Genomic DNA, 19,129 nt, shown 5'->3' on the forward strand with positions numbered 1-19,129 from the left:
GCAAAACTCAGAAGATGATTAGGTTCCATAGTTTAGACATTTCTAACAAGAACTCATAATCAATAATGGCAATTGGCTTCCGAAGTGGAATGCCTTTACTTACCTTAAAGAACTTTCATTTTTTGAAAATTTAACACGAATTAATAAATTTGTTTGTTTTCTTTATTGGATGGATGGTCTCTCTTTGCTTGGTTTCCTTTGTTGGAGTAAAATTATTCCTTTGTTTCCTTCGTTGGATGATGATACTATAAAAAATCTCAAGCCCAAACCCGGTAGATTCACATTGTAAGTGTATGTTTTTTATAATTCTTATTATGCAATCATTTATGTCATATGCGCACAAACAACATTGAATTTTATTAATTTACCAGGTGAAGAAGAAAGGAACCCAAGTAATATCATGTGGAGGGAACCACAAATATTTGTCGTAGAATAAAAATAAAGGGTGCCGTCATAGGCTTCTGGACACAGGCATTGATTCATTAGTAAGGGAATTGGCTGGAACTGCCAAAGATACGAAATCATATGATTTCCATACATGGAAGTTTCATACAAAACGTGAAATGCTGTAAACTATTTGCATACAAGTACGCTTGAAATTGCGAATGGAAATAGATTAACAGTTCATCAAGCTTTAAATGAACCATTTTCCATGCGGGACTTAGGCATTACTGGCTAGAAATTGTTAAAAGCAAGCCATAATGATCACTTGGCAAAACAGGAAGATCCAATAACAGCTTCTCTTTTCTCACGTTCTTCTCCTTGATATAAGATAGACCAGGTATTGCCTCTGTTCCAATCATCTCAACTCCACTTACTTTAAAATCATGCAGATTGCATACAAATCGATCTAGTCGCTTTCTTAATGCGCGATTGCCAGACAACATCTGGTTGGATTTGGTATCATATGTCCATCCATCTTCCGCAGGCCTTAACTCTCTCCAGGCATCAATCCATCCTTCAGGTAAAGGAAACTGGCCATCTAGTTTGTCATCCCAATTCATATCACCCCCGAAAATAACATTTGGTTTATCATGGAGAATATTGATGGTCTCCTTCGCCTGTTCTACACGTTCCTTACTGAACATTTGATCCCATTTTGGAGGGGCTGGACATGGACTCTCAAGATGGCTGGTAGCAACAACCAGCGTTTTATCCCCCAAGACTTCCACCTCAGTCATGCAAAGCTCTCGCCCCATTATGGAATTTTCAAAGGGTTTACAAGTGAAGGATTTCACAGGCAGTTTGCTTAACTGCAAGTAATTTAGTAAGTACTTGATTCATTACTTATAACCTAGATTAATCATTGAAGCTACTAAATAAACATAGACTCAAATCAAATGAAGAAATGCAAAAGGTAAATAAATTGCTTAGAGGAAGTAAAGAGATATAACGTTTTCAAAGCACACCAAACAAGAAGAAGAAGAGCTATCAATTGAAGGCCTAAAAGTAGACAAATTAAGGCAGTATCTATCAAAGGGACGCAATCATAGGCATACCTGCATACAAAAGTATCCTCTTGAACCAGCCATGTCATCTGAGACAGAGCATCGATATATCTTCCACCAGTTAGACCTACGAAATATGTCATAGATGATTGGGGTAACCTCCTAGAATAAACAAAATGATCACAGGGTAAGCTGCAAAGCGGTAAAGCATAAGATCCAGCAATGAATAATGGAAGATTAAAATTAATACTATAAGAAACCTGAAAACAAATGAGATCAGGAGAATGCAGTTGAATAAGATCACCAATAGCTTTCATCCTTTTGTGCACCTCCAGGTCTTCCCGGAACCAAACATTGTAGGTCAATATCTTCAATGAAGTTTTAACTGCCCCTGAATTACTGTCCTCTGTTGAAAACAGATATAATGTCATAGGATATAATTAGAATATGCAATGGACTGATGTCAATAACATGAGAGAAAAGGATATAGTACTATAGCAAATCAATGCGATCAATGTGGAGAACAAACACAACAATGAAATAAGAAAAACATGAAAACAAAATCACAAAAAGTTAATCGTTTTACACTAAAAGGAAACCATAGAAAACCCCAATCCAAAATCCCAATTGAGCAAGGAAAATCAAAACTAACTCTCCAACGCCACAGCTTTATTGGACGCCTTAATGCCTCGGAAGCTACCTAATTCAACACAATCTTCATCACCCACATTCGAGTCCATGATCTTCCTCTTACTACTACAAAGCTTCAAAGGCAAGAAAACAGATCCAATAGAAGAATCCGCTTTCTCATCAAGACCGGTATCTTTCAAATCCTCGAAACTCGATAAAGAAGACACTGGAACCCGTGTGCCACAGATTTCACAGTTGGAGTTCTTGTAAAGGTTCAAGAAAGTGCAGGCTTTACATGGCCATTTAGGAGGTGAAGACGGTGAAGGCAAGGGAGAAGGAGGTGAGAGGCAGATTTTGCAAGCGGCGTTTTGGGATGGGGAGTTGAGGAACGTGCATTTCTTACAAGACCAGGACATGTTTTTGATTGGTTTGAAACGATGTTGTTGCAGAAGTAGAAGATGAGAGGTTTTTGATATTCTAGGTCTAGGGTTCAATAGGAACTGGAGTGGGGTTAACGAGAACATTATTTCGAAAGTTAATATCTTGTTTGGTTGGTTTCCAGTTTCCACTTTTGCCGCGTTTGGATTTTGGAGTTCCAGTTTGGTTTGGTACTAGGTTCGGCGGATATCTTCTCTGGCCCACAGAAAGCTACACCTGCGCACAATCGGACCCACACTGGGCTCACGTGCTTTAATCGTGGATGCCTGATGCCTGATGCCTGGACCTGGATCGTCTCTTGAAAAACCTGTTTAATCTATTGCAACTTTTCCTGAGAAGTTATTATTTGACGAGTTTGAGTACTGGTAATCCTAGCTAATCAGGTGCTATTTCATGGTGGTAAAGAAAAAGCTTTTTCTTCTTTTTCAACAGTGAGAAGCACAAATGCCCAGCAGCAACTGGCTTGATCCAGGACGGGGCCAAAAAGGGCGTATAAAGTTGCTTTCTTTCTGTGAAAAAGCTCTTAAACCATGGAAAACACTGTTAGCACCCATTGTTTTCCCTTGTTCAGATTGACGCTGTGGGTAATCTTGGGGGTGACCTAAAATATTGCTATAGTCCGAGCAATTTCCCACAGAAGCAACTCCTATGCAGAACCTATCTGTAAAATTGGGAAGCATCAGGCATTTCTAGTTGAATGAAATAACCCTGGATGAGTTATTGAAGGCATTCTCCAAAGCAGCACAAGGATTAAACTCTTTTCACCCACACAAACTGCTCAGGAATACTATGAAACGAAGACAAGTATTCTGATTCACCAAAAAACAAAATTATATAAGATATTTATGTTGAGAAAAGCAATGATCTCCTTTTTGTTTCAACCAGGAAAAGATTCCCTTGACCTTGGCAATAAAAAGTGCCCAAAATTGATCCCATTTCTCCACTTGATGATTGCATGCTGCAGAATAATCACACTTAGTGCTGACCGCCAAGTTTAACTATCATTGTGTTGATTACAAATATTCAACTCCAAAATAATTATCACCACCATGCTCTATCAACACATTCATTCAAAAAGGACTCTGCCTGACCTCATCAGATCATCATCAAAGATATTTCTTTTTACCTTTGGCACAAAAGATCATCTATGAATTCAATGCAAAATTATGATACATTTTGAAAATATATATTTTATTTTCTTCCTCATCCAGTTGTCACAAAAGGAATGAATAACAAAATACAGAATGCTATAGTAGTGCCTATTTGGCTGCTGTGGAAAGTGTTGAATTTTAACCTTTCAGCTGCACCACTTGCTTCTGTCGAGTTTACAACCGTTCTTGTTATGTTGCTTACCTTCTTACTGGAAACAGAAATTAAAAATTCTTTGTTAGGTACATTAAGCAACTTGATTTAACTACATAATGCTTTAACGGTATAATCTAGAAAGATGAGACGCTAAGAACAAAATGTTAAACAGAAAAACTATAAATGAGAACTAGACTGTTAGAATGGCTGCTATGTCTCACCTTCCAGGAAATACACAGCTCCCGTGACCTGCAAATATACCCCACAAATTTTGTAAAGAAAAAACGTCAGATATATATATATATATATATATATGGTAGAGTAAAATCTAAGCTAAGAAAAATGGAGGCCAAAAACAAAAAAAACAAAGGAAAAGACAATGCAAAGACAAAAGCAAGGTCACAGACTCCATATGGACTAGTACAATCTTCATAAGATACAAGGCAACAATAAATGATGATTGCTAGCAAACATGCTAGAAGAAGAGTCATTTTCCAAGGCAATCTAAACATGGGGATGGGACGATGGCCTAGTGAGGTTAAGTTGTGCAGTGGGGCTCACTACAGAAGCAGGGTTCAAACTGAAATGTTCCCTGCTTGAACAAGAAAATGCTATTCCACGCCCTTTTCCACCTTGCAATCACAGAGAGCCCACGTGACTCTGTAAGGTAGAAACTATACACCATTCTTTCTTAGAATTGACGTTTCCCCGATGAGTATCCTTACATGACTTGTAACTTGGAAGTGCGACTATTCCCACAGCTTCACTTTCTGATAGCAAAGATGTATGCTTAAGCCACTTATTAGCTGTAAAGAAGAGTAAGCTGATAAATTAAACAACAATATTTCTATCACCTTAGCCTTGGGGGTCCTTTGAACTTAGACATCAAGGCGCTAAACCAGCAGCAAAGAGCTAGAACTTGGCACTTGATTTACTAATACATTGTCCTAAACTACAGCATATGCGCTGTTTTGGACATGCCTTGCTCTTGTGGTAAGGAACTTGATCATGACAAAGAAAAACACACAAACAAGGCCAACTTTGAGTGTCAAATATCCGCATTTCCACTTTTTCACCAAAATAGTACGATCACAAGATAGAGCTGAGCACTTGGATAACTAACCACTTATTATGGCTACAAGAACATATCAAATCCATAGAAGGGCAATGTAAAACTAAAAACCAATGTTCTTTTAAGGCATGGTTGTGGAAGCACTTACTTGGATCAGTGGTAGTTATCATGGCCACACCCTTAAAGTCACAGGACCCATAAACTTTCCCTTCCTTCTGATAATAGCTATCAAAGGCATAAGAAGCATGGTTCTTCACGTTATTAGGCTGGTAGCAGTCCTCCCCTGGTTGAATCTCACTGCAATTTGCTCTCCCAGGACCACAAGCCCAGTCCAAAGCTGCCTGCAATGTCTTTGAATCAACCCCATCCATTGCAATACAATAGGTCTGATTGGTTGTATCATTTGCCAAAAAGGTCCCACTTCCTGATACATGAAGCAAATACGCTGGCGTCGAATTTGAATAAAACAATCCCCAATTCGCCTCAGACACTGGAGGTGACCTCAAGTCCTCATTGAATAACTCATATATATACACACTGGAAGTGATTTCTGGATGCAAAGGGGTTCCACTATGGTCTAAAACATGCTTGATAAGATTTGAATTATAGGTATCTGCATTATCTATAGTAGCATAAGGCTCTTTTGAATCCCCCTTCGAAGGCCACCCACTCTCGGTAACAAGCACCACAACATCAGTAACATTTAAATTCTTCATAGAAACATATGCAGCATCAATCATAGCATCAAGCACATTAGTATAATGCAACAAAGTATTAGGATCAACCATTTCTTTAGAGGGTGTCAATGGCTTAAACAAGGAATTATCCAGGGGAACCACACCTTTATTCTCCATAAACACATAATATGGATAAAGATTCATCATTAAAGGAGACCCAGTTCTAGATAAAAACTGAAGCAAAGGTAGCATAACTGAAGTCAAGCTTTGGTTAAAGAAAGCCTGAGAAGGAGGAAAGGTATCAAGAATAATAGAAGCTGCATGTGGAGTTGAAACCTTGATTTGAGTATGCAAATTTGCAGACACTAAAGCACTGTAAAGAGACTGAATTGCAGGAAGCAGCAAAGGAGCCGAGGATGGTACTGTTGTTAAAACCTCATCTCCAACAGCAATATCAGTGATGAGCGTTTCAGGGTAGTAAGCGACGACGTTTCGACCGATCCAAGAAGCTGCCGTCGTGTTGGATGACCCTATTGCCAAAAGCTGGTTATTGGGTACACTGATAATGACCCGGATCTTTGTCTTTGCCAATGCTTTGAGTATATCTGGATTTGCATCATAAAGTCGAATGTGTGAGATTTTTTGCAATTGCAAGAATGAAACCAAGTCCGTTGATGATAGCAGATTCGAAACATCCGTGCCTATGTTAACACCCACAAAAGGCTCTTTATCTTGTTGTGGACTTTGCTGCTTGATTTCTTGGACTAAAGTCGATGACTTTGCTACAAAATTTTGTAAAAGAAAAATATTAGTATACAAATTGAGTCCTTATAAGTTTCTTTGATTTTAAGTAAGCTATTTTCTACTGGGGTTTTTGAGACATTACCTGTTGAAGGAACTGTAAAGCAAAATAAAAAGATGGTGATAAGAAAAGTAGTAAGCTTAGAGTTTGCCATTGAAGAGGAGCTTCAGCTTTATTTCTGCATCCTCTGCTACAGTCTCTGCTAGGAATCCTAACATTATCTTTGCAAGTTTTCCTTGTGGCCACTCGATTTATTTTCTTGTGGGATTTGTATTGGTTGTGCTTAGGATTGACTTAAGAGATCTACAGTAAGATGAAGCAAACCAACTAACATCTATAAAAAAATTCAGCAAATTGAGAGTCTTTGGGGGTTTAACTGGTTTTCTTTGCTTCCCAAAGAGATGCTTTTTTGGCACCATAATTCGATTTCTTACCACACATTTACCACAATACCCCTACAGCCGACAAGTGAACCCGTTTTGTCGCTTGCTCTGAGATTTTTGCCCACAGGGCCAACACTTCCTATTTTCTAATTTCAACTGGACGGTCGGTGACCATGACTTCGGCAAAAGGACTAGGCAATAATTGATATAACTTGAAACCAGGGGGGCTTTTTGGAAGGATATGATGGATGGGAGGGCAACATTGTAAATTAAGACTGGTAAGTTTGAGATGGTTCTTGATTGTACAGGCTGGCGTTTCCAGAGAGACGATGCTTTACCTCATCTTTAGCCACTTTCAACACTCTACTCCACAGTTCCCATTTGTGTATTTGTCTAGCGTGGGAGTTTAGCATTTTACATTTTTAACTAAGCCAACGTTATGTTCACTTTCGAAACTCAACTAACATCAGCCAGCTTTTTTGACCAAAACTAGACACAGTTTCAGGTTAATGACTTTGTAGCCTTTAGATTTTATAATGCAAATTCCTGATGTCTAAGGATCAATAATTTTAATTGGTTTGAAAGCATAACCGGAACTCCTTGAAAAGTCTAAACTGCTATTGCATAACCAGGTGGAAAGAAAATTATGAAATTATGAGGCAAGAACAAGGCAAGTATGTGGTTGACATGGAGGACAATACCAAATATCAAACAAAAAAACACAGAATCTCCGGTACCATAATAAGCAGTGAGTCACGAGCATAGACAAAGCACCTGCATCACATCACATGTGGGTCAGCATTGTCCAAAATGATGTTCCTTTTTATTTTTACTTGTTTGGCTTTGATGGTTTAGTTATTAAACTACATTAGTAAAACCTGTCAGATGTCCTGATTTTACGTAATTAAGATGCTTAATGTTGGTTTAGATTGTCCATTTGCAGCAATCCATTCCTTACAGAAGATTGAAAGAAGGTAGGTGTCTGCTGATAATGGAATGTAAAATGCTGTTGACCTACCGTTCTTGGTTGCTCCACTTGCCGGACTTTTCTATGGAATAAAAATGATGAGCCTAAAAGCATTAGCAAATTCGGTTTAACTAATTAATGGAATTTTTTAGGTTGACACGGTAATAAGTAAAAACGTTGGAATCATTAGGAAAAAGCAGGAATGCTTTTTAACCATACGGGATTTAGAAATTGGAAATTGGAATCCTAGGGGCGTCCATTCCACTTGCATATCAATATCACTCACAACAATGATGAAATGAATATACTTGCCAACTCCTTTGTTTGAAGGTTTTGGAGATTGGGCTTAACAAAGCTGGGTTTTTTTTTCCCCCCACATGGACTAGCAACACAAAGGAGAGCAGCATCAGTTTCTCTCATTCTTGATATTAAGTTACTGATAAGGTTTTGGTCTAAACTTCCAGTCATTAAATTAACATATTTAGCTGCTTGCATCGTTGTCCATCTTTTTAAGTGGGGGAAAGGAATAAGTAGCATGAGCCCATTCAGATGCTGGGAATTGCTTCTTTCTAGGTGAAGAATTAATAAAAACTATCTTCATTATCAGCCTTAAATAGTTTTGATTAACATGCATGTGGTGTTTTAAAAGATAATCACCTTTGCCTTAAGAAATTAATTTAATTCTTATTCCCGCACTCTACTTGAGATTATGGAATTTGATGTAAAACAAGTCAATCGAAATTTGAAGTTAAAGTCATAAGTTCATTTGGATAAAATAGAGCAAAAAAATACATATACTAGGAAGCAGCCGTTCTTATTCTATGCTTATTTTAAATTGCAAAAATGAAATATCTCATTACACACACATCAAAGAGAAAAAAAACAAATGAAAATGCAATATATATTTCTTTAGACAACGTAGTTTCCTTACAGATTTGAAGCTGCAACTGGGAAACTGGAACAAAACCCATTCTTGGTTTTGTTGATCTGGACATCATATTAAAAGCAGGCCATGAAAGCCCATTTGTTCAAAGTCTACAAAAGTAAAGTCGTAAATTTGATATCTCCCTCTCCATGGCCGATGGTGGCCACTACTTTTCATCTGCAATTGACCCTTCGTCTTTGGCGTTTCCATGTCTGGACCGCAAAAATCCTTTTAGATATCAAAACAAAGCTCCAATCTGCTACTAATGACATCTTAAAGCCTTTTAAATATATGTGGTAGCATCCGTTAGAGGGTTTGACTTCTCGACTAAAAAAAAAAAAAAACCGTCAATCATCCTGATAAATACATGTGTTTCACTGTTTCTTAATCATTTGTTCTAAGACAACAGCATGTGTTCCTTACAAGTTAAGAAGGACACATCTGGTTGGTTGGTTGCAACTATTAGGAGACGTGTTTGTTGGTTGTTGCATCACTTTGTAACAAACAGTAACGTTAGCGAGGAATGATAAAGAAAGAGAAAATAAATTTGTTCCATTGCTAACAGGATTCCCTTTAGGCGATTCATTTCAGCAAGTCACTCACTGTCTCTCTCGAGTAAGTGCCGGCAAGCTCTTCCACCCAAATTAGGGTTATCTTTGCTGTCTTTGCTTTTATTTCGCATAATCTGATTTGAGTTCATTGTTGTGATCCATCTTTATAATAAATTTCCAATCTTCATTTTGATCTTCGCATAAAGATTAAAAAAAAAGAAGTGAAAAAGGCGACTTTATTGGTGGATTTCAAAAAGAAAAAAAGAAAAAAAGATGGATTAGGTGAACCTTTTGATTTAAAAGAACCTTTTGTTTAAAAGATGTATTTTTTATTTACTTGGTTGACTTCATGAAGGGTTACTGAGCATTCGGATTTGTCGAAAGATGGCTGAAGGTTCAGCTGCTGTTCCCAGTACTGAGTTGTTGGAATGGCCAAAGAAAGATAGGCGTCGGTTCCTTCATGCCGTGTACCGTGTTGGTGATCTTGATCGTACCATCAAGTAAGTATGCTTTCCTAGAAGTAGGGTGCTCTTAAAATTTTTGCTAAACCTTTTGTTTTGATGCTTGGATGTCCTTATTTTCTGGTAAAAATTTGCATTCAGGCTTTACACTGAGTGTTTTGGAATGAAGCTGTTGAGGAAAAGAGACATTCCTGAAGAGAAATACTCCAATGCTTTTCTTGGGTTTGGCCCAGAAGAGTCTCATTTCGTTGTGGAATTAACGTACAGTACGTTTGTAAAATCATTATTCTTTTATATGGAAATATTCTCTGTAAATGGCTTTTGTTATATCTGTGATGCTTGGCGCTTGCAAGTTTTTGTTTCCTGATCAAACAGTTAACCCTCTGATTCCTTTTGTTCAGCATGCTGTAGATCTGCTACATCTATTGCGGTATCCTTCACTAATCATAATACTAGTATACTTATCTAAAGTGGGTACTTTTGGGGGTAGGGAAGGAGTTTACTGATAATGACTGATAGCTTCTGAATTTATTCTTTCTGTATGATTATTAATTCATTTTTAGTTCTCTTGATCGTCTATGATCTCTAAGAACTGTTATTTTTGTTTTACAGATTATGGAGTAACTTCATATGATATTGGAACTGGTTTTGGGCATTTTGCAATTGCAACTCCTGATGTAAATTCCTACTTTTGGAATACTCAAGCAAAAGATTCATTGGGAATGCTGATATGTATTGCACTCTGTACTTTAGGTCTACAAAATGGTTGAGGACATCCGTGCGAAGGGCGGCAATATTACTAGAGAGCCTGGTCCAGTCAAAGGTGGATCCACTGTTATTGCTTTTGTGAAGGATCCTGATGGTTACATTTTTGAGCTAATCCAAAGAGCTTCTACTCCTGAGCCGCTCTGTCAAGTAATGCTTCGTGTTGGGGATCTAGATCGCTCTGTCAAATTCTATGAAAAGGTAGTGCAATATAAACTTATCTTTTGCTTAAAAATTTTGTTTCTCTAATTAATCTTATTTTTCAATTTCAAAGCTAATCCATTGTGCTTTGAGTGCATAAATCTCTTAAATGAAAGATTGACTTATAGGAGAATAGTCATAAACAGGCTTTGGACCTAATAATTGCTTGCTGTCATTGCTCTCAACTGATTCTTTTTTATTACTCGTTGCTTAAAATTTTTTATGAGTTGGTAATTTCCTAGCTTTTCTTTGAATATTTCTTTGCAGGCCCTGGGGATGAAGCTAGTAAAGAAGGTTGATAATCCTGAATACAAGGTAAATTCTGTCCTACTTGGATTATTTTATTTGGTTTACTTAGCATGAGAGTATGAAAGTTATCCTTTAGCTGTGGAAGAAGCCAACTAAAATTCTCTCATTTTTGTTGCATTCTCTTGACAGTACTCCATAGCCATGATGGGGTATGCAGAAGAACATGAGACTACTGTTCTTGAGTTGACTTACAATTATGGAGTGACCGAGTATACCAAGGGAAATGCATACGCACAGGTCAATTTCAGACTCTCTTTCTACTTATCTATCCTTGCAACAAAAATATCTGTTAGTGCTGATTCCATTGCCCTTTTTTGATGACTATTGTCCTCATTCCAGGTTGCTATTAGTACTGATGATGTATACAAAAGTGGTGAGGTCGTGGAACATGTTATACAAGAGCTTGGGGGAAAGGTTACTCGAAAACCAGGCCCAATTCCTGGAATCAACACTAAAATTACCTCTTTCCTAGATCCTGATGGCTGGAAAACTGTAAGTTCTTAGTAGTACTGGCAACTTTACCATATCTATCATTTGCTAGAGCATTTGTAAGGGATAATCGTTGGAGTTTGGAACGTTCTTATAACCTATAAGCATTCTGATAATAGTTTGTTGGTTGGTACAATAAAGTGGCAACTGCTATTAGGCTAATTTTTGTGTGCTGTTGAAATTTCTTACTAGAACTAGATGGTAAGATTGGCAATTGGCAACTAGCGGGTTGGTCATATATCCTTTAGCTTGCCTTGGATGTTTAACCCTGGTAGAAAACTTAATAATGAAACTTTAAGATTATTTGAAGTACATCATATAGGTGTTTAGTCTGTAGAATAATTAGAAAGCTCTGGGAAGAACCCAGAGCCTGTGCATAAACCAAGAATAGTATTTGAACATTCTATGAGGTCTGTAATTTTGAATGTGTAGTGTATGTTTGAGGTCCATAGGAGAAACGCCAAGACAAGTGCATTAAGTTTTAAACCTTTGATGGAAACAAACAAGGGCTTTGATGAGGGGAAAAGGTATGGGATAGGAGGAAGCGATTAGAGGCACGGTGTCATTGCACATCCCTTGCTCAACCAAACCAGATTAAATTAAACCATAATATATACATACGAGTGATTCATGTTAGTGAGATCCTTTTATGTTGACAAACTCAGGATATGGTTATGCTTTTTGTCTGCAGGTCCTGGTTAACAATGAAGACTTTCTGAAGGAACTCCAGTAAGCACTAGGCAGAGTAATGGAAGAAAGGGCTCTGGATGCATTAAGCACGTAATCCTGCTACTGTGTGAATAAATCAGTACCTAGCAGTTTAAGCGAGCAATATGCCTGTTTAAATATGGTTGTTATGCGACATGAACCATTTTCTACTCATATGTTCTGGATTCTAGTATGTTGTATATGGTTATGGAGACTAATATGGTTGTTATCACTTGGAAAAGATCCAAAATTGTCACAGTTACCTTACTTTTTGATTTCGAGTCTCTATTGCCAGAGATAGGCCCAACGAAAATAAATAAATTTCACAAAGCCTGATACTAGAGCTGGTTTCAAACTTATGGGCCTGAATCCAAAACCAGGCTGCGTTATTGGATAGTTAATATCCATTTTTCAATTTCTATTTTCCAATTCCTCTTTTGGCACTACCCTTGTTCCAACAAGATGTTAATGGCCTTCTTGATGTTCATTTGTCGACAAGAGATGCAACTGATCGATCTACAATGTTGAATAATACCAGATATTATATTATATGACAATTCTCTTATATGCAAATGTTTGCGGATGGAATGAGGAACAAACAATATTTTGTATAGAATTCTGGAAAGGAAGGATTTACTTTCAAAATAAAGGCGGAGAAAAAATGAGAATGACATGCATATTTATGTACATCTAGTTTGAACAAAATTTCTTATATGTTCTGCAAGAAATGAAGGAAAGAAGACACCATTAGGGCAATGGACTTGGTTTTTATAGGCTTTCTCACAAAGGAAATATCATGATGAGTTCACATGTCTCTCTATAAATCGAATTCTGCCTTGAATTGTAGGAGAGAGTTGTTCAAGCCCAATCAAGTTCATTGTGCACTGGCCTAACAATGTCTGCAGGCAAGAGTCAAACAACTTGAACTTTTAGACAAGCAATCTGCTAAACTTGCTTAAGAGTTAAGAGACAGTTTTTCCCCCTTTAGCACCGTGCAAATACTTCATTGGCAATAGGTCTCCCTTCAGCTGCCATATCTAGGCATAAAAAATGAACATTGATGCCTCATTAGAGAAGATGGCAAATGAAATAGCTAGCTTTAGGTAATGGGATTTGGAATCAATTGACTTTCAAGTCCGTTTAAAAAGGGGATAACATGGGATTAAAGACAGCCCATCTATGGTGTGATCCTTTGTTTATATCTTCTTGTTAACATTTATAGTGGGACTATAAGTTGTGTTGTACTAGTTTATGTGGCCTTACCTTACCTCAGTTTCCTGTCCATTTACTGTTTTAAGCTCTTAGGTTTTTACACAAAGAATTGGTTTCTTACCTTGAATATATGTGGCTTGCCATGCCTTGCTTTTGTATGATTGTGGCATCCACAAAAAAACCAATGGAAAAGCAGGATTTAATAAAAGCCAAAGCAGCTGCTTTGATGAGAGCGAAAAAATCAAGTTTGGGGTATCCAAGTGCATAACATTGATGAATAAAGCCAAGGAAAAAGCTGGATTTAGTAAAGCCAAAGCAACTGCTTTGATTGGAGCCAAGAGATGGCATAGAATTGGGTTCAAAATTAACGCAAGAAAATAGGTACAAAAAATATTTATTGACAAAAAGGAATTGGGTTCAAAATCGTCATTACTTATTTGTAATAAAGAACAAAAAGGAATATGAAGATGCTAAAAGGAGTTTGCTTCAGATGATGGGAAAAAGTGAGTTGGCAAGTCCTTTAAATAAAAGGACAAAAGGAGATTAAAGACGAGCCATCTACATGTGGTGCTTTTTTATTTACGTTTTCAAAGGTGCTTGAGCAGAGAAATCCAATTATTGTTCATTGCTGCTTCTATCAAATTTTCTCAGGGAAAGGCACAACCCTTATTAATCATCACCAGGTACTATCTTTTTTTTTTTTACTTATTTGTTTTCTCATTTCTGCTATTCATAACAGATACTTTAAGTCCCTTTCTCCTATTCTTCAGATCTTTTTCTTAGCTTTCATAGGGAGGATACATGGTCTAACTGCTTCTGCAAATGCATGTTTTTGTAGGCATAACTTAATATCCTGCATATCTACTGCCTTAAGGTCTTATATTTGGTATTGAATTTGAAAATATATGCATAATATACACGAAAAGAAAGAGAAACTTTCAAAATTATGATTTCATAGCATTCCATTAAAGGATCTATGCATCATTCAAGAAGCATATAAATCCACTAAAAGTTTGGCTGAAATGGTTCATTTCTTCATTGACAGCATTACTATATTCTGCTTGGTTGCATTTAAAACACGGTTATGATCATTGGGATTGGTTTCATAAACTTGTTTTTGCTCTGACTTAGAAAAGATAAGAAGGTTCTATGGCGAGTGAGGCACCAAGCTGGGCTGATCAATGGGGTGCTGGAGGAATTGGTGCCATGGAAAATGAAGACCCTACTCCCAAGAAAGAGAATGGCAACAAGAAATCCAAAGGAAAAGGTGGATTTAATAAAGCCAAAACAGCAGCTTTGATGGGAGCGAAGAAATTCAAGCTTGGGGCATCCAAGGGATTAACATGGGTCAAGAACAAATGCCAGAAAAAGAGCTCCTCCAAACGAATATAAAAATATTCACTAGAACATAATTTTGTTAGCAATTGTTTGATTGTTTTGTCCAAGATCTCGAGCAGCCTAATTAGCAAGGCTCAGATGTATTCCTGATTCATTTTCGAGGGAACTACATTCTCCAATTTACGGCAGTTTAAGCATTGTAGAGTTTCTTGAGCCCCTTTCAGGGTAGATTCATGGAGCCGCTGCCCCTACTCTTGAAAATGGCTGGATAACAATCGTGCGACATAGGAAGGTCATATCAAACAACTACTGATTTGTCTTCTCACTTCACAACCTTTTGCAAGCATTCAAGAATATAATTTACCTCCTAAACAGCTGCAAATCATCCATCCAATTTGAGTGTTTAACACTGTTTAAGAAATAATTTTGGCCTCATCGCACAAAGCACCACTATCTACATTCACTATTTAGAATATTAAGTACTTCCCAAGAAAGAGCCAAGGCCAAGCCTTTAGATGATGCTCCCCTTACCCCTTAAGAATAACTCTAAAAAACATATATACTGCATGGTTTTTCCATAAGCAACAATGTTGCATCTTGATTCAACATCTTGCATTGATAAAAATATTATAATTAAAACCATAAGAATACAGTTAAATATAGTGGGCATTCAATTTATAGAAAATAAAACTCCAAGTCCCGACAGCTAAAAACTGCCATTGTTCAGCAAAGAGCATTGACTTATGTGGCACCACTGAGAATTTACACCTTTTCTTTTAGATATTTACATAGATTGATAGCATTACGCTAAAAGTAGATGGGAACCAAATGTATTCTCTCCACTGTAAGTCATATAAACAAAACCATCTTCATCCTTATTTTCCTCGTAGATTGCAGACATCAAGGCAGCTGCAATAAAAAAGAAATAAGCCTCACAAACAGAACAACAAATTGTAATAGATTACATGCATGAAGCTAACATATTATCACTCACCAGTAGGAGGGAGAGTGTTCTTCACAAAGACAAATATAGCTTTCTCAGCACTAAGCTTAATCCTTTTACGGACAACATAAACAAATTGCCCCACAGTCAAATCAGCAGGAACAAGATACCTGAAGCAATAATCAAAGAAGAATATTATGAAAAAAGTGACTAGTCCAATTGTAGGATATCTTGGTAAATTCTCAAAAGTCCATTAAAATTGACAACCCAAGCAAAAAAAATGACATAAGACATCATTCACTAGCAAGCAAGTTTGGCTAATAACACATTAAATAAAAAGAATAGTGAAGCATTGCTGTTTCCATGTTCATTACAATCAATGTTGTTACTACACATCTTAGCCGAATTCTTTAGAAGGATACCAAAGATTAGACTAATAGGTTTTGGAAAGCAAAAACTTAAAAAGAAAAACTGTGATTGTGTTGTACTACTACAGAAGAAAATTTAACTTAAATAAACGCAAATGCTACTAACTTCTTCTTATCAATATCAGGAATGTCACTCCTTTCAGCCCTCTCCACAATAACCTGCATGGTTGCCCATTACCATAGAAGATTAATAAAAGAACAAAGCAGGATAAAATATTAAGCAAAAGGGGAAGATAGTAACTTAAATATTCTTACAGGAATTCTCTCTGGATACTTCTCCCTGATGCGAGCAGCTTCAGCCTGCCTCCTTTCTGCGAATTAGAAATTTTAAAAATGGAGAACAAGTATAAAGAAAATTTTTTTAGCTTAATCAGATCAGAGAACAAGGGCAGCAGAGACAACAGCAAAGATAATGAGGATGTTGCAAGTCTGCAACTATATTCAAAAAGAGGTGAGACAAATTACACCCACTCGTTCCTATATATCATGAAGAACAGAAAAAAACAAAAGAATAAAGAAAAATAGAAAAAACAAAAGAATAAAGAATAAAAAGAAAATGATATCCTCTGCTAAGCAATGTTGAGAATATATACTACAAAAGGATGCAACAAGAAAAGAAAAAAACCAAGTGTAAAATGAAAATAAGAAATAAATACCAATATGTCCAATGAAATTTCATCACTGGCAATGACAGAAATAACCTAGAAAAGCAAAACAAACAAGATGCAGCAGAACATGGAATACAAACATAGGCAACCACAGCAAACAGACAACTTCCACGTTTCATGCTTCATGTTTTGCTCCTTTCAAATATTGCAACATCTTTAACCAAGAGCATTTTTATTTTCTCCAAGAAAACTGATCACCTAAACAAGCCAACTTATAGGAATATCAATATGTAGAAACGATGGAACATCTCATGAATTCGACTAAGAACTCCCCCCAATTGATCCAAGGTTTCATAAACGATACCTAATTTCTAATATTTCCATACAAAATTCCATACTGAATAAGCCTCAATAATAAAGAAAAATATTATATATTTAAACCAAAAAAATTATAACAAAGAATACCCAAATAAAATTTTAATTCAACAATAATTCAATCAAGCGAAATTTTCAACAAATTTCTTAAAGGCAAAAAGGAGACAAAAGAACAGAAAAAAAGGGATCAATGAAACTAACCCAAAGGATGTTCAAGCTTGAAGGAACTTTTGGCCATTGCAAGATTCAACCCCTGATTATCCACTGCGAAATTCAAACATCGAAACATCACCAAAAATTCAATCTTTTCTAAATTAGAAAACAAGGAAAAGGCGAAAACATATATCAAAGTGAAAAATTTGTCGAAAAATGACATTAAAAAATACCCAACACGAAATAACAAGGAGGGGCTTTAAGAAATTAGGGTTTCAATTTAAAAAGAACCCAATTGATTGAGTAATCGATGGAGAGAAAAAGGGTCGGCTTCAGGCAAAGAAATTTATAAGAAGATTTAGAATTTTATATAAGAAATGGGAGATTTTTTAGGAAACAAGGAAACCTTTCAAGGGTTTACTTCAATTCGAGGCCAAAACGAAACCAAAAGCTCAGGGGACTTTCTAAATGATTCTTTTTTGTTATTATTATTATTTTATTTTTAGTACTTTTTCCCGATTGGATTGCCCCGGTAACAAAGAATCTGATCCGGGCTGCCCGGGTAGGCATATGAAACGAAGTCGTTTAAGGTTTCTGGTTGAAAATAGGGCTGGCATGAACAATAATTAGCGTATTTATGGGCTTATTAGCTATCAAGATTTTGATCAACAAATGTGAATTTGTTATGTATTTTCTATTTTGTAAAACAAGGGTAGTAAAAATAATTGATGAAAATGGTTTTTAAAAATTATTTTTTATTAAAAAAAATTAATGATTGTCAAACAACTTGGGGGTTTGGTTGGAAACCCTAATTCAAAATGCTTATGAAATATGGTTCCATTGAAATGTTGAAAAAGAAAAAAACAAGGGTCAAAAAGAAGGAAAATTTTCACTGTTTTTTCTCTTCTAATTTAATTATCAATGAACTAGTAATTTAGAAGGTTTTCTCTGATTATCTATCATCAACCACACAAATGCACCAAGACAAGCCATGGGGTGACAAATATTGTATCTGAAAATCAAGAATTCACAACTTTGAATAGTGTATAGAGTACTATAGACGACATAACCTTGGTTTGGCTTCAACTTGATTTTATAAGAGATTTATTAGAGGTTTTGATGCCATAGACTACTGTATTATCTACCTTCATCAAATAATACACATAATTATAAAGTGGCAAACCTCAAAGAAGACAAATAGCTTTGCCTAGTAGTGAAATCTTGCATCTCTCTCTTTTATATGCAAATTAATGCAAAGAGTGTTCCAGTTTCCTTTGAGAACGGAAAGATAGTAGATCTAGGGGAGCATGCATTAAGTATAGGAGAGGAGACAGCCTGCAGTTACCAAGAAGTCAAGGACCACAGAACAGAGCTACTGGTCCATTAGGTGACTCCATTTAAGAGCTTCTGGTCGGTCTACTGCAAGTAATCTCACTCTTTTAGACCCTCTGGCATCTGCGCGTGTAAGTCTTTAATTACGGTGACGAATTGCAAGCATGGGTCAGTGCCACTCTGCGCCATCATCAACAGGAGATGATAAAGAAGGGCGTTGTGAGGAAACGTCAAGTTTGAAGAAAAGGTGCTTAACCATGGCCAAGGAACAAAGATCGAGGTTTTACATATTAAGGAGGTGCGTTGTTATGCTACTATGTTGGCAGAAGTACGACAAGTATTGACTTTTCTCTATGGTATTTTTTCAAGCTCTCTCTCTGGCTTACCTGCTTGTGTATTAACTACCTTCATAAATTGTGCCGTGATCTTCAAGTATCAGTAATGTGAAAGTACTACTCTTTAGTTCACATGGATCATTGCCAAAATGATGACTTCACTCGTTTCTTCTCTGCAATTCTTTGTATACAATATGAGAGCTAGTTCTTAATTTATAGTGGTATATAATGTCACTGCAATTTGGTGGTACGGTACCCCTTAAAACTTGAGTTT

General features: G+C 36.6%; 4 protein-coding genes and 1 long non-coding RNA gene across 8 annotated transcripts; 1 reads left to right on the forward strand and 4 right to left on the reverse strand.

The window, feature by feature from the left end:
- Window positions 1–433: 433 nt before the first annotated feature.
- LOC111280923 (endonuclease/exonuclease/phosphatase family protein) lies at window positions 434–2,731 on the reverse strand. Of its 2 annotated transcripts, none has more exons than XM_022868467.2 (4): window positions 2,149–2,731; window positions 1,709–1,854; window positions 1,500–1,610; window positions 434–1,253 (listed from the first exon to the last, which is right to left on the reverse strand). In XM_022868467.2, exons 1-4 carry the CDS (start codon window positions 2,600–2,602, stop codon window positions 669–671), a joined length of 1,296 nt encoding a protein of 431 aa, XP_022724202.2. In that variant the 5' UTR covers window positions 2,603–2,731; the 3' UTR covers window positions 434–668. The 2 variants fall into 2 exon arrangements, with proteins under 2 accessions (XP_022724202.2, XP_022724201.2); XM_022868466.2 differs by having other exon boundaries at window positions 2,101–2,727.
- A 955-nt stretch (window positions 2,732–3,686) lies between these two features.
- On the reverse strand, window positions 3,687–6,903 carry LOC149510609 (glucan endo-1,3-beta-glucosidase 1-like). The gene is made up of 4 exons (XM_022868464.2): window positions 6,457–6,903; window positions 5,042–6,352; window positions 4,043–4,070; window positions 3,687–3,876 (listed from the first exon to the last, which is right to left on the reverse strand). Exons 1-4 carry the CDS (start codon window positions 6,524–6,526, stop codon window positions 3,720–3,722), a joined length of 1,566 nt encoding a protein of 521 aa, XP_022724199.2. The 5' UTR covers window positions 6,527–6,903; the 3' UTR covers window positions 3,687–3,719.
- LOC149510610 (uncharacterized) lies at window positions 4,210–4,822 on the reverse strand. Its single transcript, XR_016335173.1, has 2 exons — window positions 4,676–4,822; window positions 4,210–4,591 (listed from the first exon to the last, which is right to left on the reverse strand). It is a non-coding gene; the product is annotated as an uncharacterized LOC149510610 (long non-coding RNA).
- Window positions 6,904–9,222: 2,319 nt separating the features above from the next.
- GLX1 (glyoxalase/bleomycin resistance protein/dioxygenase superfamily protein) lies at window positions 9,223–12,398 on the forward strand. The gene is made up of 9 exons (XM_022868818.2): window positions 9,223–9,262; window positions 9,554–9,698; window positions 9,801–9,925; window positions 10,272–10,336; window positions 10,413–10,625; window positions 10,893–10,940; window positions 11,064–11,171; window positions 11,274–11,426; window positions 12,115–12,398. The coding sequence occupies exons 2-9, from the start codon at window positions 9,583–9,585 to the stop codon at window positions 12,154–12,156; spliced, it is 870 nt and encodes a 289-aa protein (XP_022724553.2). The 5' UTR covers window positions 9,223–9,262; window positions 9,554–9,582; the 3' UTR covers window positions 12,157–12,398.
- A 2,931-nt stretch (window positions 12,399–15,329) lies between these two features.
- On the reverse strand, window positions 15,330–17,728 carry LOC111281074 (autophagy-related protein 8C-like). Of its 3 annotated transcripts, none has more exons than XM_022868661.2 (6): window positions 17,595–17,728; window positions 17,237–17,299; window positions 16,308–16,363; window positions 16,159–16,211; window positions 15,676–15,794; window positions 15,330–15,590 (listed from the first exon to the last, which is right to left on the reverse strand). In XM_022868661.2, exons 2-6 carry the CDS (start codon window positions 17,271–17,273, stop codon window positions 15,484–15,486), a joined length of 372 nt encoding a protein of 123 aa, XP_022724396.1. In that variant the 5' UTR covers window positions 17,274–17,299; window positions 17,595–17,728; the 3' UTR covers window positions 15,330–15,483. The 3 variants fall into 3 exon arrangements, with proteins under 3 accessions (XP_022724396.1, XP_022724395.1, XP_022724397.1); XM_022868660.2 differs by having other exon boundaries at window positions 17,422–17,640; XM_022868662.2 differs by lacking the exon at window positions 17,595–17,728 and adding an exon at window positions 17,427–17,548.
- Between the last annotated feature and the right edge of the window lie 1,401 nt (window positions 17,729–19,129).

Source organism: Durio zibethinus, chromosome 28 (assembly GCF_047325235.1).
Source record: "Durio zibethinus cultivar Kanyao isolate XHJ-2024 chromosome 28, ASM4732523v1, whole genome shotgun sequence".
In the NCBI taxonomy this organism is placed as follows: Eukaryota; Viridiplantae; Streptophyta; class Magnoliopsida; order Malvales; family Malvaceae; genus Durio; species Durio zibethinus.

Coding starts and splice junctions, on each gene's coding strand:
- LOC149510609 (XM_022868464.2), bottom strand. CDS start 6,526: ATGGCAAACTCTAAGCTTACTACTTTTCTTATCACCATCTTTTTATTT. Junction 6,353..6,456: donor CTTTACAGTTCCTTCAACAG/GTAATGTCTCAA, acceptor AAAATTTTGTAG/CAAAGTCATCGACTTTAGTC. Junction 4,071..5,041: donor GATAACTACCACTGATCCAA/GTAAGTGCTTCC, acceptor GTATATTTGCAG/GTCACGGGAGCTGTGTATTT.
- LOC111281074 (XM_022868661.2), bottom strand. CDS start 17,273: ATGGCCAAAAGTTCCTTCAAGCTTGAACATCCTTTGG. Junction 16,364..17,236: donor CAAGCTTGAACATCCTTTGG/GTTAGTTTCATT, acceptor TCTAATTCGCAG/AAAGGAGGCAGGCTGAAGCT. Junction 15,795..16,158: donor CCTGATATTGATAAGAAGAA/GTTAGTAGCATT, acceptor TTATTGCTTCAG/GTATCTTGTTCCTGCTGATT.
- LOC111280923 (XM_022868466.2), bottom strand. CDS start 2,602: ATGTTCTCGTTAACCCCACTCCAGTTCCTATTGAACCCTAGACCTAGA. Junction 1,855..2,100: donor TAAAGCTGTGGCGTTGGAGA/GTTAGTTTTGAT, acceptor TGTTTTCAACAG/AGGACAGTAATTCAGGGGCA. Junction 1,611..1,708: donor CTGATCTCATTTGTTTTCAG/GTTTCTTATAGT, acceptor TGTTTATTCTAG/GAGGTTACCCCAATCATCTA.
- GLX1 (XM_022868818.2), top strand. CDS start 9,583: ATGGCTGAAGGTTCAGCTGCTGTTCCCAGTACTGAGTTGTTGGAATGG. Junction 9,699..9,800: donor GATCTTGATCGTACCATCAA/GTAAGTATGCTT, acceptor ATTTGCATTCAG/GCTTTACACTGAGTGTTTTG. Junction 9,926..10,271: donor CGTTGTGGAATTAACGTACA/GTACGTTTGTAA, acceptor TTTGTTTTACAG/ATTATGGAGTAACTTCATAT.